This window comes from Pristiophorus japonicus, chromosome 23 (assembly GCF_044704955.1).
Source record: "Pristiophorus japonicus isolate sPriJap1 chromosome 23, sPriJap1.hap1, whole genome shotgun sequence".
Taxonomy (NCBI): domain Eukaryota; kingdom Metazoa; phylum Chordata; class Chondrichthyes; family Pristiophoridae; genus Pristiophorus; species Pristiophorus japonicus.
Genome location: NC_091999.1, coordinates 20,870,270 through 20,896,509, shown reverse-complemented (window position 1 = coordinate 20,896,509; position 26,240 = coordinate 20,870,270). Strand labels below are relative to the sequence as shown.

The following is a 26,240-nucleotide window of genomic DNA, read 5'->3' as shown; positions in this document are numbered from 1 at the left end:
TGGACTCAGCTCCACTTACCCGTCCGCTCCCCATAACTCTTAATTCCCTCATTGGTTAAAAATCTATCTATCTGTGATTTGAATACATTCAATGAGCTAGCCTCAACTGCTTCCTTGGGCAAAGACTTCCACAGATTCACAAACCTCTGTGAGAAACAATTCCTTCTCAACTCGGTTTTAAATTGGCTCCCCGGTATTTTGAGGCTGTGCCCCCTAGTTCTCGTCTCCCCGACCAGTGGAACAACCTCTCTGCCTCTATCTTGTCTATCCCTTTCATGATTTTAAATGTTTATATAAGATCATCCCTCATCCTTCTGAACTCCAACGAGTAAAGACCGAGTCTACTCAATCTATCATCATAAGGTAAACCCCTCATCTCTGGAATCAGCCGAGTGAATCGTCTCTGTACCCCCTCCAAAGCTAGTATATCCTTCCTTAAGTAAGGTGACCAAAACTGCACGCTGTACTCCTGGTACGGCCTCACCAATACTCGATACAGTTGCAGCATGACCTCCCTGCTTTTGTACTCCATCCCTCTCGCAATGAAGGCCAACATTCCATTCGCCTTCCTGATTACCTGCTGCACCTGCAAACTAACTTTTTGGGGATTCATGCACATGGACCCCCAGGTCCCTTTGCACCGTAGCATGTTGTAATTTCTCCCCATTCAAATAATATTCCCTTTTACTGTTTTTTTTCCCAAGATGGATGACCTCACATTTTCCGACATTGTATTCCATCTGCCAAACCTTAGTCCATTCGCGAAACCTATCTAAATCTCTTTGCAGCCTCTCTGTGTCGTCTACACAACCCGCTTTCCCACTAATCTTTGTGTCATCTGCAAATTTTGTTACACTACACTCTGTCCACTCTTCCAGGCCATCTATGTATATTGTAAACAGTTGTGATCCCAGCACCGATCCATGTGGCACACCACTAACCACCGATTTCCAACCCGAAAAGGACCCATTTATCCCGACTCTCTGCTTTCTGTTCGCCAGCCAATTCTTGATCCATGCGAATACATTTCCTCTGACTCCGTGTACCTCTATCTTCTGCAGTCACCTTTTGTGTGGCACCTTATCCTTTTGGAAATCTAAATATACCACATCCATCGGTACACCTCTATCCACCATGCCCGTTATATCCCCAAATAATTATAGAAGATTAGTTAAACATGATTTCCCCTTCATGAATCCATGTTGCATCTGCTTGATTGCACTATTCCTGTCTAGATGTCCCGCTATTTCTTCCTTAATGATAGCTTCAAGCATTTTCCCCACTACAGATGTTAAATTAACCGGCCTATAGTTACCTGCCTTTTCTCTGCCCCCTTTCTTAAACAGAGGCGTTACATTTGCTGCTTTCCAATCCGCTGGTACCTCCCCAGAGCCCAGAGAATTTTGGTAGATTATAACGAATACACCTGCTGTAACTTCCGCCATCTCTTTTAATATCCTGGGATGCATTTCATCAGGACCAGGGGACTTGTCTATCTTGAGTCCCATTAGCCTGTCCAGCACTACCCTCTTAGTGATAGAGATTATCTCAAGGTCCTCCCTTCCCACATTCCCGTGACCAGCAATTTTTGGCATGGTTTTTGTGTCTTCCACTGTGAAAACCGAAGCAAAATAATTGTTTCAGGTCTCAGCCATTTCCACATTTCCCATTATTAAATCCCCTTCTCATCTTCGAATGGACCAACATTTACTTTTGTCACTCTTTTCCGTTTTATATATCGGTAAAAGCTTTTACTATCCGTTTATATGTTTTGTGCAAGTTTACTTTCGTAATCTATCTTTCCTTTATTTATTGCTTTCTTAGTCATTCTTTGCTGTCGTTTAAACTGTTCCCAATCTTCTAGTTTCCCACTAACCTTGGCCACCTTATAAGCATTGGTTTTTAATTTGATACTCTCCTTTATTTCCTTGGTTATCCATGGCTGGTTATCCCTTCTCTTTCCGCCCTTCTTTTTCACTGGAATATAATTTTGCTGAGCACTATGAAATAGCTCCTTAAAAGTCCTCCACTGATCCTCAATTGTGCCACTCAGCTGTGTTTCCAGTCTACTTTGAGGCACCGAGCTTTCATGCTTGCCTTTTTATTACAGTGGGACAGTGTAGAGGGAGCTTTACTCTGTATCTCACCCGTGCTGCACCTGTACCGCGAATATCCGCTGGAACAGAATAGAGGGATATTTTCTCTAGATCTAACAGATCTGTATCGGCCCTGGAATGGCTGAGACAAGTTAGAGGGAGATGTAGTCTGTGTCGAACCTGTGCTGTACCTGCACTGGAAACGTTTGGTGTAACAGTATAGAGTGAGTTTTATTCTATATTTAACCTGTTCAGTTCAGAAAAAGTAATGTGATTGAGTACTGTAGACGTGAGTAATTGTGACCTGTCTCTTTATTCTAACTTCAGAGTGCACGTACAACATGGAAGGTCTGCTTATATACAGTGCTCCCAAGGGACGCTGGGATCCCTTGGGACTCCAACAGATACGGCCTATTGTGGTGGTAGAATTCTGGTTACATAAATTGCACACATAACATCACTCCCTCCCAAAGTCAATCGTATACTTATTTGCAAGCTGAGATGATCTGGGGCTTTTCGCTCCTGAGTCGATCGTCTCAGTACAAATACAGGTGCAGGTGAGTTGGTTGGTTCTTCGCTGGACTGCTGCGCAGATGACCTTGCTGGGCTGCTGGGGATGATGAGTTCAGCTTCGTGGTCTACCATGATGTTGGCTGCCACTTGTGTGTGCGTCGGAGGGTCGAAGTTGGTTGCTTGTGGCTGTCTGTGAATCGCAGTTTGGTTTGGTCCAAATGCTTTGTGCAAGTTATTCCATTTGCGAGTTTGACCTGAAACACCCTCCTCCCTTCTTTGTCTATGACAGTGCCAGCAAGCTATTTGGGACCATGTCCATAGTTGAGTACAAATACAGGGTCATTGACTTCAATATTGCGTTACAAATTTGTGCGATCACGGTACATGCTTTATTGATGCCGCCTGCCCTCGACTTGATCATGGAGATCAGGGTGAACGAGAGAAAGCCTTGTTTTGAGCACCCTTTTCAGGAGCAGCTCAGCTGGGGAACCCCGGTGAAAGAATGGTGTCTGGTGCAGTGGCTGAGCAGGACTCGGGACAGGTGGGTCTGCAGGGATTCTTTTGACAGGTGTTTCAAGCTTTGTTTGATGGTTTGGACTGCACGTTCTGTCTGGTCATTGGATGCGGGCTTGAACGGGGCAGTTGTGATGTGCTTGATCCCATTGTGTGTCATGAATTCCTTGGATTCAGCGCTGGTGAAGCACGACCCGTTGTCGCTGACAAGGACATCAGGCTGGCCGTGCGTGGCTCGTAGGTTTTCGAGGGTGGCAGTGGACGTGCTTACAGACATTAGTACACACTCAATCCAGTTGGAATAAAAATCCACAAGAACGAAGAACATTTTGCCTAGAAATGGGCCAGCAAAGTCAGCGTGGATCCTAGACCACGGTTTGGAGGGCCATGACCACAAACTTGGGTGCCCTGGGTGCATGGCTCAGTTACGAGCAAGTGATGCATTGGCACATGCAAGACTCCAAATCTGAGTCGATATCGGGCCACCTGTATGGACATTTCGTCTTTACGCTGCTGGAACAGCTTGATCTCTTCATGCATCTCCGCTGGGATGCTGGACCAGCTCCCATGGAGGATACAGTTTTTACAAGGGACAGTAAAGGACCCTGGCTGGTCCAGGTTCTCATCTGGCGGCCGTAACGGGTGACTTTTCATTTTCAAATGCATCCTTCACCAAGAGCAATTCTGCAGGCTGTGCCATTTCCACCCCGGTGGTGGGAAAAGTAGCCGACTGAAGGCATCAGTGCAGTTCTCTGTGCCTGGCCAGTGATGAATTACATACTTATATGCATACAACGTGAGCACCCATCTTTCCATGCGAGCAGAATCATTGGTTTTAATTCCTTTGCTCTCTGTGAATAGCGATATGAGCGGCTTATGTTGAGTTTCTAAATCGAACTAAAGCCCAAACAGATACTGCTGTATTTTTTCATCCCGTAAACGTATGCCAGAGCTTCTTTTTCAATCATGCTGTCGGTTCTTTCGGCCTTGGACAAACACCTGGACGCATAGTCGACCGGTTGCAATGTTCCCAATTCGTTTGCTTATTGTAACATACGCCCGACCCCATACAAAGATGCATCGCAAGCTAGCACTAAACGTTTACATGGATCATACAGGACAAGCAGTTTGTTGGAACATAACAGATTTCGGGCTTTCTCAAAAGCAGTCTCTTTTCATCTCCCCCATGCCTAATAATCTCCCTTGTGCAGCCATATATGTAGAGGTTCTAGCAAGGTGCTCAACCCGAGTAGGAAATTACCAAAATAATTGAGGAGCCCAGGAACGACCGCAGCTCCGTCACGTTCTGTGGTCTCGGTGCGTTCTTGATGGCCTCTGTCTTGGCGTCAGTGCGCCTGGTGCCATCTGCCACGATTCTTCTGCCTAAGAACTCGACATTTGGCGCCCGGAAAGCACACTTCGAGCGTGTCAACCTGAGTCCCACATGATCTAGCCGATTTGGAACCTCTTCCACGTTCTGCATGTGCTCGATGGTGTCCCGACCTGTGACCAGTATATCATCCTGGAAAACCACGATGTGCAGCACCGACTTTAGCAGACTCTCCATGTCCCTTTGAAAAATAGCCGCGATCGATCGAATTCCAAACGGGCATCTAATGTCGATGAACAGACCTTTGTGCGTGTTGATGCAGGTGAGGCCTTTTTAATATTCCGCCAGCTCCTGCGTCATGTAGGCCGAGGTCAGGTCAAACTTGGTAAATATCTTTCCTCCTGCCAGTGTCGCAAATAGATTGTCTGCCTTGGGTTGCTGGTACTGGTCCTGCAGCGAAAAATGCTTAATAGTTAATTTATAGTCCCGCATATGCTGACCGTGACATCACCCTTGAAAACCAGAACAATCTGACTATCCCACTCGTTGAACTCCACCAGTGCGATGATGTCCTCTCATTGCAGCCTGTCTAACTCGATCTCCACTTTCTCTCGCATCATATATGTCACTGCCCGTGCCTTGTGATGGATGGGTCATGTACCGGGAATCAAATGGATCTGCACTTTCGCCCTCAAGAAACTTCCGATCCCTGGCTCAAACAATGATGGAAACTTGCTCAGAACCTGGGCACATGAGACGTCATCGATGGATGAAAGCGCTCGGATGTCATCCCAGTTCCAGCGTAATTTTCTCAGCCAGCTTCTGCCGAACAGTGTGGGGCCATATCCTGACACGATCCTTAGTGGTAGTTCGTGTACTGTTCCATCATAAGAGACTTTTAATATGCTGTGCTGTCAATTATAGGGATCAGCTCTTTCGTGCACGTTTTCAGCTGGGTGTGAATGGGGCTCAGCTTGGGCCTGTCGAAGGCCGTTTTCTCATGATGGACTGACTCGCACCCATGTCCAATTCTATGGATACAGAATTCCGTTCAGTTCAACATTTAACATGATCGGTGGACATTTCGTGGTGAAGGTGTGTACCCCATACACATCTGCCTCCTCGGGTTGAGTCTCTAGTTCAGTTTGATCCACCATGGATCGGTCTTCCACTGCAATGTGGTGCTTTGCAGTGTTTGCAGCTCATCTGCACATTCGCTGGAGGTGTCCCATTGTTCCACAGCCTTTGCACGCATAGTGTTTGAAGCTGCATTGATGGGCTCGATGATCGCCTCTGCAGTGCCAACAAGCTGTTAACTGCATCGCATTAACGCTTGATGGCAGACTCTGAGTCATCTGAGATCATGCAGCTGCAGGCGTGTACATTCTGCCATATGCATTCCTGCCTGAAAACGATGTTACTTTGTGTACAGTACTTGCCGAAACATCTGATTGCTGCGAAATTTGTTTGGTGTTATCGCTGGTGGACATAAATGCCTCGGCTATCATTATGGCTTTGCTTAGGTGCAGTGTTTCAACAGTCAATAGATTGCGAAGGATATCCTCATGGCCAATGCCAAACACAAAAAAATCTCTTAGCATTTACTCCAGGCATCCATCAAATTCGCAATGTCCTGCAAGATGCCTTATTTCGCCGACGTAGCTCGCCACTTCCTGGCCTTCAGACCGTTGACATGTGTAAAATCGATACCTTGCCATCAGAATGCTCTCCTTCGGATTTAGGTGCTCCTGGACCAGCGTACACAGTTCTTCATGCGATTTGGTTGTTGGTTTCACTGGAGCAAGAAAATTCTTCATGAGATCATAGGTTGTTGCCCCGCAGAGAGTGAGGAGGATCACCCTTTGTTTGGCTGCATTCACATTCCCTGCCAGTTGGTCATGAAGTATTAGTCGAGTCGCTGCATGAAGACATCCCAATCGTCCCCTCCAGGATACCAACAGTTCTCTGCATTTTTGCATGATGTTTCATTATCTCGTCGCCAATTGTTATGTCCAGAATAAAGTAATGTGATTGAGTACTGTAGACATGAGGATGTGTGATCTTGGTCTCTTTTTTTCTAACTCCAGAGTGCACGTACAGCATGGGGGGCCTGCTTATATACAATGCTCCCAAGCGATGCTGGGATCCCTTGGGACTCCAACAGAAATGCCCTCTGATGGCGGTAGATTGTTGGTTTCATCAGGTTGCATACATAACATAACCCATGTTGTACTTGCCCTGGGAATGTCTGATGGGACAGTGTAGAGGGAGCTTTAATCTGTATCTACTCCATGTTCGTTGTACTCCGTAGAGGACGAAATCCACATTGTGACTCCAGGAGGAGCTCCTCAGCCACAGGGGAAGACGGTTGAGGAGGATTCTAGCGATGACTTTCCCAGTGGCTGGTAACAGGGAGACTTATCTGTAATTGCCACAGTCGGACTTGTCTCCTTTGTTAAAGATGGTCACGATTACTGCATCTCTGAGATCTCCAGGCCTGCTCTCCTCCTTCCAGATGAGAGAGATGAGGTCACGCATTCATGCCAATATTGCCTCTCCACCATACTTTAGTGCCTCAGTGGGGATTCCATCTGCTCCCATTGCCTTGTTGTTCTTGAGCTGGCGGATGGCCTTTTCTATCTCATGCAGGGCTGAGGTTTTGCTGAGATGTTGGCGGGTAGCATGCTGCTGGATGGAGTCGAGGACACTCGAATCAGAGGCAGAGTCTTGGTTCAGGACATCTTCGAAGTGCTCCTTCCAGCGAGTCCTGACGGCCTCAGTGTCCTTGATGAGTGTTTCCTCATTCTTGGCCAGAAGTGGAGTGGTGCCTTGGGTGCTTGGGCCATAGGTGGCCTTGACTGCGATGAAGAATCCTCGCACATCATGGCTGTCGGCCAGCTGCTGAGCCTCCTTTAATTTCTCCACCCACCATCTATGCTTTAGGTCACAGGTTTTTTTCTTGGACCTCGGCCTTAAGCCGTCTGTAATGCTGATTTGCTGCTCCCGAGTTGGGTTGTAGTTTTAGGTTCAGAAATACCCTGTGCTTGTGATTAATTAGCTCTTGCATCTCCTGGTCATTCTCATCAAACCAGTCCTGGTGTTTCCTCGATCAGGCTAACATCCCCATCATCGAAGCACTGACCACACTCGACCAGCTGCATTGGGTGGGCCACATTGTTCACAACTATTTTAAGTAGAACAATAATCAGGTTCCCCCTGATTAAAGGGTGGAGGGGGGTCACACTCCATAAACTTTCATTAAAGTGCCCCCTTGTTTTTTGGGGGGGAACCAAAAACACAAATTAACAATTCAACATAAAGGTAACTTTTGTCAAATCAAATCAAATGAATTAAAATTACAATTCTGTTCCCTCTGGAATGATGCACTCCAGTCTCTCTGGTGCTCACCTCTCATGGAAGGCCACGAGTCTACCGGTGGACACTGCATGCTCAATCTCCAGGGATACCCTGGCTCGACACATTGTTCACATGCCTGACACAAGATTCCCAAAGCAAGGCTCTACTCGGAACTCCTACATGGCAAGCGAGCCTACAGTAGGCAGAGGAAACCTTTCAACGACACCCTCAAAGACTCCTTGATAAAATTCAACAACCCCCTGATACATGGGAGTCCCTGACAAACGTCCGCCCTAAGTTGAGGAAGTGAATCCGGGAGGGCTCTGAGCAGCTCGTGTCTCATCACTGAGAGCATGCAGAAACCAAGCGTAGGAGCATGCGGCAAACCAGTCTCACCCACCCTGTCATTCAACGACTGGCTGTCCCACCTGTGACAGAGACTGTAATTCCCGTACTGGATTGTTTAGTCACGTAAGAACTCACCTTTAGAGTATAAGCAAGTCTTCCTCGATTTTGACGGACTGCCTGTGATGATGATGATGTGTACCTAACCTGTGTTGTGCCTGTCCTGTGCATTTTTGGATTGGCTGTTTAGAGAGACGTTTACCCTGCATCTAAATTATGCTGTACTTGCCCTGGGAGTGTTTGATCGGACAGTGTAGACGGAGCTTCACTCTGTATCTAACCCATGCTGTACCTGCACTGGGAGTGTTTAATGGGACAGTGTAGAGGGAGATTTACTCCGTATCTAACTGGTGCTGTACCTGACCTGGGAGTGTTTGATGCGTCACTGTTGATGGAGCTTTACTCTGTATCTAACATGTGCTGTACATATCCTGGCAGTGTTTGATGGGACAGTGTAGAGGGAGCTTTACTCTGTATCTAACCCGTGCTGTACCTGCCACCAGTGCGCTTGCAGCCTTCTGTAAGAGGTCGGCACCGGAGGGACTGGAGTGCATCATCAGCTCCAGCAACCAAATTTTAATTTGATTTAAGTTTACCGTCCAAAGTTTAATTGGTTTATTTTGTCGGTTATAGTTCCCCTCCATCCTTTAATCAGGATGCATTTGATTTACAGGTCAGCAACAAAATAGTTGTGCTGTACCTGCCCTGGGATTGTTTCTTGGGACAGTGCAGAGGGAGCTTTATTCTGTATCTAACCTGTGCTGTGCATACCCTGGGAATACCTGGTGGGACAGTGCAGATGGATCCTTGCTATGTATTTAACATGTGCTGTACCTGCCCTGGGAGTGTTTGATGAGTCAGCGTACAGCAAGCTTTAAATTGTAACTAACCCGTGCTGTCCCTGCCCTGGGATTCTTTAGGACAGCATCGAGGCAGCTTTACTCTGTATATAACCGTGTCGGAACTAGCCCACTCCTGCTCCTGTTTCTCATGGCCCTATGTACCCAGCATGCCCCGCGGGGGAGAATGTGACGCACCCAGACTACAGGAGCTCAGTGCGCAGGCGCGGGCCCAGGCTGTGTTTCGAGCATGCGCAGTGCGTGTAATGGCGGAGGAGACATCTTTTTCAGAGGTTCCTGAGAACTGTTCATTTCGGCGGGGCGGAGGGGAATAATCGACCAGCAGGGAGTCGTGGAGGCTTCATAAAGAACCGGTGCCCGCCGCATGCCCGGAATAATAACCGGAATATCGGCGGTTGCAGCTTCGGGGCTTTCGCCCTGTCACAGGCACCGGCTAACGGCGGTCATCTTCGTGCAGGAAGGCAGGTTCAGCGCTCCGCCATCTTGATTCAGTGAGTAGCAGAGCGCATGCGCAGCCATCTTGGTGCAGGAACAAAGTGAATGATGCCAGTGTCAGGAACTGAACCCAGCCAGAGTCAGTACCTTCAGGGGAGGGGAACCAGTGAGTGTACAACTGAACCCAGCCAGAGTCAGTACCTTCAGGGGAGGGGAACCAGTGAGTGCAGAACTGAACACAGCCAGAGTCAGTACCTTCAGGGGAGGGGAACCAGTGAGTGCAGAACTGAACCCAGCCAGAGTCAGTACCTTCAGGGGAGGGGAACCAGTGAGTGTAGAACTGAACCCAGCCAGAGTCAGTACCTTCAGGGGAGGGGAACCAGTGAGTGTAGGACTGAACCCAGCCAGAGTCAGTACCTTCAGGGGAGGGGAACCAGTGAGTGTAGGACTGAACCCAGCCAGAGTCAGTACCTTCAGGGGAGGGGAACCAGTGAGTGTAGAACTGAACCCAGCCAGAGTCAGCACCTTCAGGGGAGGGGAACCCGTGAGTGTAGAACTGAACCCAGCCAGAGTCAGTATCTTCAGGGGAGGGGAACCAGTGAGTGTAGAACTGAACCTAGCCAGAGTCAGCATCTTCAGGGACCAGTGATTGATTGGTGCCGCGGCCCCGCCCCCCGCCACTGATTGCGGGCGCTTGGGGGGTTTGTTGGTGGGCTCCGCTCGCAGCCTTTGAGCTCGGGGCCCAGGTGAGGCGAGGCGGAGTTGTGCGCAGACGTGGGGACAGCCTATTGTGGGAGATTAGCTGCGGACAGACGACGTTTTGCCCCCCCCGCGGAGGATGGATGATCAGCCCGGGCAGTGCGCCCAGCCTCCCTGAGGACTCACAGACTCACGGACACGCGCGGGCGGTGAGATTTGCCGCCGAGTCGGCGGGTGGGGCACCTTCGGGCGGAACGGGCCTTGGTTACTGTCGGGGGTTGCCGGGAGTTTGGCCGCCATCTTTGGGCAGCACGGGTCCGCCCGCCACGGGGAGCAGGGAGCAACACGGGCGGGGCTTCCTCGACGTCACAATACTTTCCATTGTCCCGCTGCAGGGCAGGGAGCATACGCGGCGGCCATCTTACTGCAGGGAGCAGGTGCAGGATGGGGACCAGTGAAATGAACACATGAGAACATCAGAAATAGGAGATGAGTCGGCCCTTTGGCCCCTCGAGCCTGCTGCCATTCAATAAGATGATGACTGCAGCATCTGGGGTGGTTCTCCTTGGAGCAGTGAAACTCTTTTGAGTTAACCTGCAGAAACATAAAACATTAAAACCATGCCACCCGACCTGGGTGACACAGCAGACATTTTCAAGGCCCCTTTTTTTGGGTTTTTTTTTTTTTTTTTGGGGCGCTAAAATCAAATTTTTCCAGTGCCCCCTATAAAAGGGAAGTGGGACACTAAAAGCACCGGCAATGAAAACAAATTAAACTTTAAAACATAAAATCAAATTAAAATTTGGTTGCCGGACGTGATGATGCACTCCAGTCCCTCCGGTGCCCACCTCTCGCGGAAGGCCGCGAGCGTACCGGTGGACAGCGCGTGCTCCATCTCCAAGGACACCCTGGACCGGATGTAAGAGCAGAAGAGAGGCAGGCAGTCAGGTTGTCCTTGGAGCAGTGAAGATGCAGGGCAGGTTTAACTGGTGCTCACAATCAGGAAGGCTTTAGATTGTATCAGGGAACAGAGTGGTTCTGCTCACACAATCAGAGAATGGTTACAGCACGGAAGGCCATTCGGCCCGTCGAGCCCTTGCCTGCTCCCAGCTAGTCCCACTGACCCGCCCTTTCCCCAGTCCTGCAAATGTTTTCTTTCAGATACTTATCCAAATTTTTTTTTTGAAAGCTGTGATTGAGTCTTCCTCCACCACCCTTTCAGGCCGTGCTTTCAGGATTCTAACCGCTCGCTGCATAAAATAGATTTTCTGATGTCACCTTTGGTTCTTTTGCCATTCACCTCAAATCCATCTCCTCTGATTCTCCACCTTTCTGCCAGTGGGAACAGTAGCTCTCTATCTACTCTGTCCGCACCCCTAATGATTTTGAACACTTCTATCAATTCTCCTCTCAACCTTCTCTGCTCCAAGGAGAACAACCCCAGCGTCTCCAGTCAATCCACGTAACCGAAGTCCCTCATCTCGTGAATCATTCTTGTCAATCTTTTCTGCACCCTCTCTGAGGCCTTCACATCCTAATGTGCGGTGCCCAGAATTGGACACAATGCTCCAGTTGAGACCGAACCAGTGTTTTACAAAGGTTCATCATAACTTTCTTGCCCAGCAACCTGTAAGCTTTTTTAACTGCTTTCTCAACCTGTCCTGCCACCTTCAGTAATTTGTGCACATGTACCCGCAGGTCTCACTGTTCATGCACTCCCTTTCGGATTGTACCCTTCAGTTTATATTGTCTATCCTTGTTTATTTCATCATGCTTCTCCAATTTTATTTCTTCACTCAGGTTCACGGTCTTGTTTTATTTCTTCCTCCAAGCCCCTCAACTTGATCTTGCAGTGTAATGTTGGCGAGTGGTGATTGATTGCCCTGGGAACCAACAGGAAGAGAGGTCAGGGGCCGTTGGGCCCAGGGAGCAGCGTTTTCTGCAACCAATCGCGGTGCTTGAGGGGTGGATCCTGAGTCGGCCTGTCAGGTGAGTCTGTGTGAACCCCTGTTAAACAATTTATCTTTTAAAAATTAAATCGAGATTTCTTTTGTTAACAAAACAATGTAACATTGCTCAGTACTTTGTTTTCCTGGAGTTCCTATTATGAGTTTCTGACACTTCAGTGCCAAGATAATCAGGTGTTTAAAGGTCATTCATTTCCCTCTTTCCATGACACTGTTAGTTAAAGGGACAGAGATTGATTTCCCCGCATTATGCATTCGTAGTAGTTAAAGTAACATCCTTCCTGTTAGTAGTGAGTTACATTCTGTGCTGGGCGAGATGGCTGGTGGCATCAGCCTTTAAAATACACATTCTCTTGTTCAACTCTCTCCAGGGTCTCACCCTTCGCTATCTCTGTAACCTCTTCCAGCCCACCAACCCTCTTAATAGTTTGTTTTCTTTGGAACAAAGGAGGCTGAGGGGAGACTTTAATGAGGTGTATAAAATTATGAGGGGCCCAGATATAGTGGAGAGGAAGGACCTATTTCCCTTCACAGAGGGGTCAGCAACCAGCAGAACTTTTTAGCCAGTACGTAGCAAGCCCAACAAGAGAGGGGGAAGTTCTGGACTTAGTATTAGGGACTGAAGCTGGGCAGGTGGAAGAGGTATCAGTGGGAGAGCATTGGTGCTTGTGATCGTAATTCAGTTAGATTTAGGGTAGTTATGGAAAAGGACAAAGATAGACCAGGAATAAAAGTTCTCAATTGGGGAAAAGCCAATTTTACGAAGCTGAGATGTGATTTAGCCAAAGTGGACTGGAAACAGCTATTTGAAATGGTGAGAGATTGGGAAACTTTGGTGTTCAGAGGGACCTTGTGTGTCCTTGTACACGAATCACTGAAAGTTAATATGGAGGTACAGCAAGCAACGAAGAAAGCAAATGGTATGTTGGCCTTTATTACAAGAGGGTTTGAGTGCAGGAGTAAAGATGTCTTACTGCAATTGTATAGGGCCCTGGTGAGACTGCAGCTGGAGTATTGTGTACAGTTTTGGCTGCTTACCAAAGGAAGGATGTACTTGCCATTGAGGATGGCAACGAAGGTTCACCAAACTGAATTCCTGTGCTGGGAGGATTGTCCTATGAGGAGAGATTGAGTAGACCTAGGCACATATTCTCTAGAGTTTAGAAGAATGAGAGATGATCTCATTGAAACATACAAAATTCTTACAAGGCGTGACAGGATAGATGCAGGGAGGATGTTTCTGGCTGAGGAGTCTAGAATCAGGGGTCACAGTCTCAAAATAAGGGGTTGGCCATTTAGGACTGAGAAGAGCAGAAACTTATTTACTCATTAATCTTTGCAATTCTCTACCCCAGAGGGCTGTGGAGGCTCTGCCTTTGAGCATATTTAAGACAGAGATCGATAGATTTTTGTAAATTTAGGGAATCAAGGGATATGGAATAGTGCAGGAAAGTGGAGTTGAGGTAGAAGATCAGCCATGATCTCATTGAATGGCAGAGCAGGCTCGAGGGGCCGAATGGCATACTCCTGCTCTGAAATCTTATGTTCTTATGTTGAAGTTAAATCAGTCTCAGAGCAGTGGGAGGCATTCAATCAGGAGATAATGAGGGTTCAGAGGAAGTATGTTACCTTCAAGAAAAAGGGTGGGACTAATAAATCTAGAGCCCCCTGGATATCAACATAAGAAATAGGGGCAGGAGGAGGCCATAAGGTCCCTCGAGCCTGCACCGCAATTCAATGAGATCATGGCTGATCATCGCCCTCAACTCCACTTTCCCGCCTGATCTCCATATCCCTTGATTCGCTTAATATACAAAAATCTATCAATCTCAACCTTGAATAGACTGAGCATCCACAGCCCTCTGGGGGAGAGAATGCCAAAGATTCACAACCCTCTGAATGAAGAAAATCCTCCTCAATTCTGTCTTAAATGGCCTACCACTTATCCTGAGACTGTGCCCCCTAGTTCGAGACAGTCCAGCCAGGGGAATCAACCACTCAGCATCTAACCTGTCAGTCCCCTTCAGAACCTTGTATGTTTCAATGAGATAACCTCTCATTATTCTAAACTTGAGAGTGTATAGGCCCATTCTACACACTATCTCATCATAAGACAGCCCAGGAATCAATCTTGTGAACCTTTGTTGCACAGTGTCCAAGGCAAGTGGTTCCGTCCTTCGATAAGGAGACCAAAACTGTGCCCAGTACTCCAGGTGTGGTCTCACCAAGACCCTGTACAATTGTAGCAAGACCTCCTTACTCTTATATTCTAACCCCTTGCAATAAAGGACAAACCATTTGCCTTCCTTATTGCTTGCATACCTGCATGCTCACTTTCTGTGTGTCTTGCACAAGGGCACCCCAAATCTCTCCAAACACCAAAGTTTAAAAGTTTCTCATAATTTAAAAGATATTCTGTTCTTCTGTTTTTCCTACCAAAGTGAATAACCTCACATTTCCCTACATTATACTCCATCTGCCACCTTACTGCCCACTCACATAATCTATCTCTGTATATCTTGCAGACTCTTGTGTTCTCACAGCTTACTGTCCCACCTAGTTTTGTATCATCAGCAAATTTGGATACATTACACTCGGTCCCTTCATCTAGGTCATAAATCATAAAATCATCGAAATTTACAGCATGGCAGTAGACCATTTCAGCCCACTGTGTCCGTGCCGGCCAACAAACAGCTATCCAGCCTAATCCCACTCTCCAGCTCTCGGTCCGTAGCCCTGTCGGTGATGACAGTTGAAGTGCACATCCAAGTATTTTTCAAATGTGCTGAGTGTTTCTGCCTCTACCACCCTTTCAGGCAGTGAGTTCCAGACCCCCACAAACCTCTGGGTGAAGAAATTTCCCTTCGTATCTCCTCTGAACCAATTACTTTAAATCTGTGCCTCCTTGTTATTGACCACTCTGCCACAGGAAACAGGTCCTTCCTATCCACTCTATCCAAGCCCCTTATAATTTAATACTTTCATCAGGTCTCCCCTCAGTGTCCTCTGATCCAAAGAAAATGGACTCTGCATCTCCAATCTTTCCTCATCGCGAAAATTCTCCAGTCCAGGCAACATTCTTGTAAATCTCCTCTGTACCCTTTCCAGTACAATCACATCTTTCCTGTATTGTGATGACCAGAACTGCACACAGTATTCCAACTGCGGCCTAACCATTTCAAGCATAACCTCCTAGCTCTTGTATTCCATGCCTCGACTAATAAAGGCAAGTATTCCATATGCCTTCTTAACCACCTTATCGACCTGGCCTGCCACTTTCAGGGATCTGTGGACCTACACTTCAAGGTCCCTTTGTTCCTCTACAATTTTCAGTGTTGTAGCATTTAATGTGTAATCCCTTGCCTTGTTAGACCTCCCCAAATGCATTACCTCACACTTATCTGGATTAAATTCCATTTGCCACTTTACTGCCCACCTGAAAAGTACATTTGTAGTTTCCTTCAGTGTGCAGTTTTGTTCTTAATTCTCAACCACACAGCCTATTTTAGTTTCACCTGCAAACTTCTTAATCATACCCCCAACATTGAAGTCCAAATCATTGATATATACCAGAAAAAACAAGGGACCCAGCACTGAGCCCTGCAGAACCCCACTGGAAACAGCCTTCCAGTCACAAAAACACCGAATGGCCCACTCCTGCAACTATTTTCTATGTTTCTATGACCCAACTTCCACAGCTCTCTGAGGCAGCAAATTCCACAGATTTACAACCCTTTGAGAGAAGACATTTCTCCTCATCTCAATTTTAAATGGGTGGCCCCTTATTCTAAGATTATGCCCTCTAGTTCGAGTCTCCCCCTTCAGTGGAAACATTCTCTCTGCATCCACCTTGTCCCCCCCCCTCATAATCTTATACGTTTCGATAAGATCACCTCTCATTCTTCTGAATTCCAATGGGTAGAGGCCCAAACTACTCAACCTTTCCTCATAAGTCATCCCCCTCATCCCCGAAACGTTCTCTGAACTGCCTCCAAAGTAAGTATATCTTTTCAGAAACATGGATCAGGAAGGCCAAGATTCTATTCGCTTTCCTGATCACTTGCTGTACCTGCATACTATCCTTTTGTGTTTCATGCACAAGTGCCTCCAGGTCCCGCTGTACTGCAGCACTTTGTAATCTTTCTCCATTTAAATAATAACTTGCTCTTTGATTTTTTTTCTGCCAAAGTGCATGACCTCACACTTTCTAATATTATACTCCATCTGCCAAATTTTTTCCCATTCACTTAGCCTGTCTATGTCCTTTTGCAGATTTTATGTGTACTCACGTATTGCTTTTCCTCCCATCCTTTGTATCGTCAGCAAACTCGGCAACATTACATTCAGTCCCTTCTTCCAAGTTCTTGAATATAGAATGTAAATAGTTGGGGTCCCAGCACTGATCCCTGCAGCAACCCACTAGTTACTGGTTGCCAACCAGAGAATGAACCATTTATCCGACTCTCTGTTTTCTGTTAGTTAGCCAATCCTCTATCCTTGCTGATATATTACCCCCAACCCTGTGAACTTTTACGTGGCATTTGTCAAATGTCTTCTGGAAGTCCAAATACACCACACTCACTGGTTCCCCTTTATCCACCCTGTTTGTTACATCCTCAAAGAATTCCAGCAAATTTGTCAAACATGCCTTCCCCTTCATAAATCCATGCTGACTCTGCCTGACCAAATTTTGCTTTTCCAAATATCCTGCTACTGCTTCTTTAATGATGGACTCCAACATTTTCCCAACCACAGATGTTAGGCTAACTGGTCTATAGTTTCCTGCTTTTTTTCTGCCTCCTTTTTTAAATAAGGACATTACATTTGCAGTTTTCCAATCACTGGGACCTCCCCAGAATCCAGGGAATTTTGGTAAATTACAACCAATGCATCCACTGTCCCTGCTGCGACTTCTCTTAAGACCCTAGGATGCAAGCCATCAGCTCCAGGGGATTTATCCGCCTTTAGTCCCGTTATCTTACTGAGTACCACCTTCTTAGTGATTGTGTTAAGTTCCTCCCCCCTGTAGCCCCTTGACTGTCCACTATTGGGATATTGTTAGTGTCCTCGGCCGTAAAGACTGATAGAATATATTTGTTCAGTGTTTCTGCCATCTCCATGTTCCCCATTACTAATTCCCCGATCTCGTCCTCTCAGGGACCAACATTTACTTTAGCCACTCTTTTCCTTTTTATATACCTGTAGAAACTCTTGCTATCTGTTTTTATATTTTGTGCTAGTTTACTTTCATAGTCTATCTTCCCTTTCTTAATCATTTTTTTAGTCATTCTTTGCTGGCTTTTAAAAGCTTCCCAGTCTTCTGTCCTCCCACGAGTTTTGGCCACTTTGTATGCCCTTGTTTTTAATTGGATACCGTCCTTTATTTCTTGAGTTAGCCACGAATGGCTATCTTTTCTTTTACACCCTTTCCTCCTCACTGGAATATATTTTTCTTGAGAGTTGTGCAATCAATATCTCCTTAAATGTACACCACTGTTCATCAACCGTCCTACACTTAAATCTATTTTCCCAGTCCACTTTACCCAACTCTGCCCTCATACCTGCATAGTCTCCTTTATTTAAGATTAGTACGCTGGTTAGAGATCCAACTTTCTCACCCACCATCTAAATTTCAAATTCAGATCATGCTATGATCACTCATTCCAAGAGATCCTTTACTAGGAGATTGTTTAGTAATCTTGTCTCATTACACAGGACCAGATCTAAGATGGCCTGCCCCCTGGTTGGTTCCGTTACATACTGCTGAAGGAACCCGTCCCTTATGCACTCTATGAACTCCTCCTCAAGGCTACCCTGACCAATTTGATTTGTCCATTCAATATGGAGGTTAAAATAACCCATGATTATTGCTGTTCCCTTTTTACAAGCCCCCACTATTTCCTGGTTTATGCGCTGACCAACAGAGTAGCTATTGTTACGGTGCCTATCGTCGACATCCACCAGTGACTTTTTCCACTTATTGTTCCTTATCTCCACCCAAACCGTTTCAACATCCTGATCATTTGAGCCAATATCGTTTCTTACTATTGCAGTGATTCCATCCTTTATCAATAGAGCTACTCCACGTCCTTTTCCTTTCTTTCTGTCCTTCCGGACTGTCCAGTACCGCTAAATATTTAATTCCCAGACCTGGTCACCTTGCAACCACGCCTCTGTAATGGCTATCAGATCATACCCATATGTATCTATTTGTGCCGTCAACTCATCTATTTTGTTTCAAATGCTATGTGCATTGAGACAAAGTGTTTTTTTACACTTTTTTCCTGCTAGTTTCCTCTCTCCTTCAAACTCACTTTCTTTATTTTTGCTTTCTAATTCCAGCTTTACTCCCCTCCCTACTGAATCTATTTTCAGGTTCCCATCCCCCTGCCAAGCTAGTTTAACCCTTCCCCAAAAGCACGAGCACACCCCACCGTGAGGATATTGGTCCCGGCTCTGTTGAGGTGCAACCCATCTGGTTTGTCCATGTCCCACCTCCCCCAGAAGCGGTCCCAGTGCCTCAGGAAAGTAAAGCCCTCCCGCCTGCACTATCTCTCCAGCCAGCCATTCATCTGCTCTATCCGCCTGTTTCTGTAGTCACTAGCTCGTGACATCGGGAGGAATTCGGAGATTACTACCCTTTGAGGTCCTGCTTTTTAATCTCTCTCCTAGCTCCCTAAACTCTGCCTGCTGGAGAGGGGAGGGAGGGGAAACAGTGAGTGTGGAATTGAAAACAGCCGGAGTTAGTGCCTTCAGGGACGGGGCAGATGGGAGGGAGGGGAACCAGTGAGTATACAACTGGACCCAGGCAGAATCAGCACCTTCAGGGGAGGGGAACCAGTGAGTGTAGAACTGAACCCAGCCAGAGTCAGTACCTTCAGGGGAGGGGAACCAGTGAGTGTGGAACTGAACCCACCCAGAGTCAGTACCTTCAGGGGAGGGGATCCAGTGAGTGTAGAACTGAACCCAGCCTGAGTCAGCACCATCAGGGGAGGGGAACCAATGAGTGCAGAACTGAAACCAGATAGATTCAGCAACTTCAGGGGAAGAAAGGAGAGGCAGTTGAGAGGAGGTTGATTCCGGAGATGAGAGGGTTGACTTATAAGGAAATATTGAGTCGGGATAAATGGTTCATTCTCAGTTTGGCAATCAGTAACTAGCGGGTTGCCGCAGGGATCAGTGCTGGGACCCAACTATTTACAATCTATATTAACGACTTGGAAGACGGGACCGAGTGTAGTGTAGCCACATTTGCTGATGATACAAAGATGGGAGGAAATGCAATGTGTGAGGAGGACACACAAAATATGCAAAACCACATTGACAGGCTAAGTGAGTTGGCAAAAACTTGGCAGATGGAGTATAATGTTGGAAAGTGTGAGGTCATGCACTTTAGCAGAAAAAACAATCACATATCAAATTATTATTTAAAATGGAGAAAGATTTCCAAGTGCTACTGTACAGCGGGACCTGGGGGGACTTGTGCATGAAACACAAAAGATCAGTATGCAGGTACAGCAAGTGATCAGGAAGGCCAATGGAATCTTGGCCATTATTACAAAGGGGATGGAGTATAAAAGCTGGGAAGTCTTGCTACAGTTGTACAGGGTATTGGTGAGGCCACACTTGGAATATTGCGTGCAGTTTTGGTTTCCATATTTACGAAAGGATATACTTGCTTTGGAGGCAGTTCAGAGAAGGTTCACAAAGTTGATTCTGGAGATGAGGGGGTTGACTTCTGAGGAAAGGTTGAATATGTTGGGCCTCTGCTCATTGTAATTCAGAAGATAGAAAAGTGATCTTATCGAAACATATAAGATTATGAGGGGGCGTGACAAGGTGGATGCAGAGAGGATGTTTCACTGATGGGGGAGACTAGAACTAGAGGGCATAATCTTCGAATAAGGGGCCTCCATTTAAAACTGAGATGAGGAGAAATTTCTTCTGAGGGTTGTGGATGTGTGGAATTCACTGCCTCTGAGAGGTGTGGAAGCTGGGACATTGTATAAATTTCAGACAGAAATAGACACTTTCTTAAACAATAAGGGGTTATGGGGAGTGGGCAGGGAAGGGGACCTGAGTCCATGATCGGATCAGCCATGATGGTATTAAATGGCGGAGCAGGCTCGAGGGGCCGCATGGCTTACTGCTGCTCCTATATCGTATGTTACCCAGTGAGTGCAGAACTGAAACCAGACAGAGTCAGCATCTTCAGGGGAAGAGAGGGGAACCAGTGAGTGTAGAACTGAACCCAGCCAGAGTCAGCACCTTCAGGGGAGGGGAACCAGTGAGTGCAGAACTGGACCCAGCCAGAGTCAGTACTTTCAGGGGAAGGGAACCAGTGAGTGTAGAACTGAACCCAGCCAGAGTCAGTACCTTCAGGGGAGAGGAATCAGTGAGTGTGGAATTGAACCCAGCCAGAGTTAGTACCTTCAGGGGAGGGAAACCAGTGAGTGTAGAACTGAACCCAGCCAGAGTCAGTACCTTCAGGGGAGAGGAACCAGTGAGTGTAGAACTGAACCCAGCCAGAGTCAGTACCTTCAGGGGAGAGGAACCAGTGAGTGTGGAATTGAACCCAGCCAGAGTCAGTACCTTCAGGGGAGGAGAGAGATGGGTGGGAGGGAAATGAGTGATTGTCGAACTGATCGCAGCCAGATTCTACACCTTCAGGGAATGAGAGGGGAACCAGAGAGTCTATATCTGAACCCAGCAAGAGTCAGCACCCTAAGGGGAGTGGCAGATGGGAGGGAGGGGTACCAGTGAGTGCAAAATGGATCCCAGCCAGAGTTAGCACCTTCAGGGCAGGGGAACCAGTGAGTGCATAACTGAAACCAGATAGATTCAGCATCTTCAGCGGTGGAGAGGGGAGGCAGTTCAGAGAAGGTTTACGAGGTTGATTCTGGAGATGAGGGGATGGACTAATGAGGAAATGTTGAGGAGGTTGGAGGCAATATATTAGCATGGATTGAGGATTGGCTAACTGACAGAAAACAGAGAGTCGGGATAAATGGTTCATTCTCGGGTTGGCAACTCGTAACTCGTGGGGTGCCGCAGGGATCAGTGCTGGGACCCCAACTATTTACAATCAATATTAACGACGTGGAAGAAGGGACTGAGTGTAACGTAGCCAGGTTTGCTGACGATACAAAGAAGGGAGGAAAAGCAATGTGTGAGCACACAAAAAATCTGCAAAAGGACATAAACAGGCAAAGTGAGTGGGGAAAAATTTGTCAGATGGAGTATAATGTTGGAAAGTGTGAGGTCATGTACTTTGGCAGAAAAAAAAATCAAAGAACAAGTTATTATTTAAATGGAGAAAGATTGCGAAGTGCTGCAGTACAGCGGGACCTGGAGGTACTTCTGCATGAAACACAAAAGAATAGTATGCAGGTACAGCAAGTGATCAGGAACGCCAATGGTATCTTGGCTTTTATTGCAAAGGGGATGGAGTATACAAGCAGGGAAGTCTTGCTACAGCTATATAAGGTATTGGTGAGGCCACAGCTGGACTACTGCGTGCAGTTTTGATTTCCATATTTAGGTAAGGATATACTTGCTTTGGAGGCAGTTCAGAGAAGGTTCACTAGGTTGATTCCGGGGATGACGGGGTTGACCTATGAGGTTGAGTCGGTTGGGCCTCTACTCATTGGAATTCAGAAGAATGAGAGGTAATCTTATCGAAATGTATAAGATTATGAGGGGTTTTGACAAGGTGGATGCAGAGAGGATGTTTCTACTGATAGGTGAGACTAGAACTAGAGGGCATAATCTTCGAATATGGGGCCGCCCATTTAAAACAGAGATGAGGAGAAATTTCTTCTATCAAACGGTTGTAAATCTGTGCAATTTGCTGCCTCAGAGAGCTGTGGAAGCTGGGATATTGAATAAAATTAAGACAGAAATCGACAGTTTCTTAAACGATAAGAGATTATGGGGAGCAGGCCGGTAAGTGGAGCTGAGTCCATGATCAGATCAGTCATGATCTTATTGAATGGCGGAGCAGGCTCGAGGGGCGCTATAGCCTACTCCTGCTCCTATTTCTTATGTTCTTCTGTTCCCTGCCCGCTCCCCATAACCACTTATCACCTTATTGTTTAGAAACTGAGCCATTGTGAGGAGGGTCCAGTGATCCTGCTGGGAAATGCATGTGTGAGGCCTCAGGTGAGGACAGTGGAATAGCCTGTCGACACTCACTATCGAGGTTCACACATGGAGATCGGGCACATGGGACATATATTGGAGAGAAACTGGTGAATGTAGAACTGAACCCAGCCAGAGTCAGCACCTTCATGGGAGGAGAGGGAGGGGAACCAGTGAGTGTTGAACTGAACCCAGCCAGAGTCAGTACCTTCAGGGGAGGGGAACCAGTGAGTGTAGAACTGAACCCAGCCAGAGTCAGTACCTTCAGGGGAGGGGAACCAGTGAGTGTAGAACTGAACCCAGCCAGAGTCAGTACCTTCAGGGGAGAGGAACCAGTGAGTGTAGAACTGAACCCAGCCAGAGTCAGTACCTTCAGGGGAGAGGAACCAGTGAGTGTGGAATTGAACCCAGCCAGAGTCAGTACCTTCAGGGGAGGAGAGAGATGGGTGGGAGGGAAATGAGTGATTGTCGAACTGATCGCAGCCAGATTCTACACCTTCAGGGAATGAGAGTGGAACCAGAGAGTCTATATCTGAACCCAGCAAGAGTCAGCACCCTAAGGGGAGTGGCAGATGGGAGGGAGGGGTACCAGTGAGTGCAAAATGGATCCCAGCCAGAGTTAGCACCTTCAGGGCAGGGGAACCAGTGAGTGCATAACTGAAACCAGATAGATTCAGCATCTTCAGCGGTGGAGAGGGGAGGCAGTTCAGAGAAGGTTTACGAGGTTGATTCTGGAGATGAGGGGATGGACTAATGAGGAAATGTTGAGGAGGTTGGAGGCAATATATTAGCATGGATTGAGGATTGGCTAACTGACAGAAAACAGAGAGTCGGGATAAATGGTTCATTCTCGGGTTGGCAACTCGTAACTCGTGGGGTGCCGCAGGGATCAGTGCTGGGACCCCAACTATTTACAATCAATATTAACGACGTGGAAGAAGGGACTGAGTGTAACGTAGCCAGGTTTGCTGACGATACAAAGATGGGAGGAAAAGCAATGTGTGAGCACACAAAAAATCTGCAAAAGGACATAAACAGGCTAAGTGAGTGGGGAAACATTTGTCAGATGGAGTATAATGTTGGAAAGTGTGAGGTCATGTACTTTGGCAGAAAAAAAAATCAAAGAACAAGTTATTATTTAAATGGAGAAAGATTGCGAAGTGCTGCAGTACAGCGGGACCTGGAGGTACTTCTGCATGAAACACAAAAGAATAGTATGCAGGTACAGCAAGTGATCAGGAACGCCAATGGTATCTTGGCTTTTATTGCAAAGGGGATGGAGTATACAAGCAGGGAAGTCTTGCTACAGCTATATAAGGTATTGGTGAGGCCACAGCTGGACTACTGCGTGCAGTTTTGATTTCCATATTTAGGTAAGGATATACTTGCTTTGGAGGCAGTTCAGAGAAGGTTCACTAGGTTGATTCCGGGGATGACTGGGTTGACCTATGAGGTTGAGTCGGTTGGGCCTCTACTCATTGGAATTCAGAAGAATGAGAGGTAATCTTATCGAAATGTATAAGATTATGAGGGGTTTTGACAAGGTGGATGCAGAGAGGATGTTTCTACTGATAGGTGAGACTAGAACTAGAGGGCATAATCTTCGAATATGGGGCCGCCCATTTAAAACAGAGATGAGGAGAAATTTCTTCTATCAAACGGTTGTAAATCTGTGCAATTTGCTGCCTCAGAGAGCTGTGGAAGCTGGGACATTGAATAAAATTAAGACAGAAATCGACAGTTTCTTAAACGATAAGAGATTATGGGGAGCAGGCCGGTAAGTGGAGCTGAGTCCATGATCAGATCAGTCATGATCTTATTGAATGGCGGAGCAGGCTCGAGGGGCGTATAGCCTACTCCTGCTCCTATTTCTTATGTTCTTCTGTTCCCTGCCCGCTCCCCATAACCACTTATCACCTTATTGTTTAGAAACTGAGCCATTGTGAGGAGGGTCCAGTGATCCTGCTGGGAAATGCATGTGTGAGGCCTCAGGTGAGGACAGTGGAATAGCCTGTCGACACTCACTGTCGAGGTTCACACATGGAGATCGGGCACATGGGACATATATTGGAGAGAAACTGGTGAATGTAGAACTGAACCCAGCCAGAGTCAGCACCTTCATGGGAGGAGAGGGAGGGGAACCAGTGAGTGTAGAACTGAACCCAGCCAGAGTCAGTACCTTCAGGGGAGGGGAACCAGTGAGTGTAGAACTGAACCCAGCCAGAGTCAGTACCTTCAGGGGAGGGGAACCAGTGAGTGTAGAACTGAACCCAGCCAGAGTCAGTACCTTCAGGGGAGGAGAGGGAGGGGAACCAGTGAGTGTAGAACTGAACCCAGCCAGTGTCAGCACCTTCAGGGGAGGGGAACCAGTGAGTGTAGAACTGAACCCAGCCAGAGTCCACTCCTATAGGAGAAGGTAGTGTACCAGTGAGTGTATTTCTGAACCCAGTCAGGATTGGTGGTGAAAACTGGGAGTGGAGGAGAAACAGTTTAGAATTGTGTGTTGATTTGGATTTCAGCGCAGCAGGAGAGACAATGTGTGGGACAGGGATTTACAGCTTTGTAAGAACAAGAGAGGACAGAATGTTCCATGGAAACTAGGAGGCCAAGTTTCGACTGACCCATAAAACGGTGCACCTCCGAGAGGTCCGCCGACTTTCTCGAAGGAAAAGTGAGCCTTATACTTACCTCGGGATTCTCCATGGTGATCTGGCCTGCTTTGGGCTGAGCACAAGAGAAGCAGCGGGGGGCGGAGCTACAGCCATGCGCCAAAAAGAGTGTCGGCAGCTGCCTGTGTGTGCAGTGGGGTCTGCGTGTGTACACAGTAGCTCCTGGCCCTCCCAGCGTGTCGTGGCTGTGGGCGATCCTATTACTGGCCGAAGGAACGACGCGATGTTCACTTCCCCTAGCCCGGGCCGAGTAGCCTGCCTGCCTGCCTGAGCCTCGCCTTGCCGCCCCTCGCCTTGCCTCACCGTCCCTCACCTCGCCGCTGCCTGTCCTCGGGCCTCGCATCACTGCCACTGCTCTTACGTCAAGGCCTCCCTGTCGGCCCGCCCAAACACCAGCTCCGTGATGGGGCCGTCTGACCATCTCTCCGACGGGTCCCCACCCGACCACCTCCCCGGCGGCGGGCCCCACCCAAACTCTTTCCCGGTGGCGGGCCCTGCCCAAACTCTTCCCCAGTGGCACGCCCCGCCTGAACTCTTCAACCTTGAAAATGTAAGGAGGCAGGCAGGGCTGTGTGTGCTGCTGGAGGGCTCGCAGTGCTCCTGAACGGATAGGTGCTGCAGTAGGTGAGGTAGCAACTTTTATTTTTTTATTTATTGATTGATTTTTAATTTATTTTTAAATGTTATTTATTGATTGAGTTATTGATCATTTATTATTGATGATGGTTCTTTATTTTTAAAAGTGAAGTATTTAATGCTTTGGAAAATCCTCGAACTTCCCTTCCCTCCACAACCCCTCCCCCACCCGCCATCTCTGGCTACCGGCGCCTGATTTCTAAAGTCTCCACAAGGTTTTTCTGAGCGTACAAAAGTGAGCACTGACTCAGGCCTAAATTAGTTTTGAGTAACTTTTCGCTGTCTAAACTTGCTTAACTGGCCAAAACGGGCGTCAGTGGCTGGAAAAAGAAACTGAACTAACTGACTGAAAGTGGAACAAACTAAACGTGGAGAATTGTGATTTATTGGATACTCCAAAACAATCGGAGCAACTCCTGTCGAAACCTGGCCCCGAGATGTGTCTATCCTGAATTTGTGTCTTGCACTGACAGTGATGAGTTTTGTTATTTCCTTTTACAGCATATTAGAAGGGGAGATTTTCAGACAGGAAACAGAAACCAAACATCGCGTCAAGATCTGACAGAGTCAATCGATTCATCAGGACCTGAATATCATCGGTCTTTGAAAGCGGAACGAGA

At 47.3% G+C, this 26,240-nt stretch overlaps 1 protein-coding gene across 1 annotated transcript in view; it reads right to left on the bottom strand.

Annotated features, from left to right (window-relative positions):
- LOC139235426 (probable G-protein coupled receptor 139) overlaps positions 1 to 25,080 on the bottom strand; it is a 62,549-nt gene extending 37,469 nt beyond the window's left edge. Inside the window, exon 1 of the mRNA XM_070866549.1 lies at positions 25,004 to 25,080. Coding sequence (XP_070722650.1) covers positions 25,004 to 25,080 — 77 coding nt within the window. The remainder of the gene's footprint in view (positions 1 to 25,003) is intronic.
- Between the last annotated feature and the right edge of the window lie 1,160 nt (positions 25,081 to 26,240).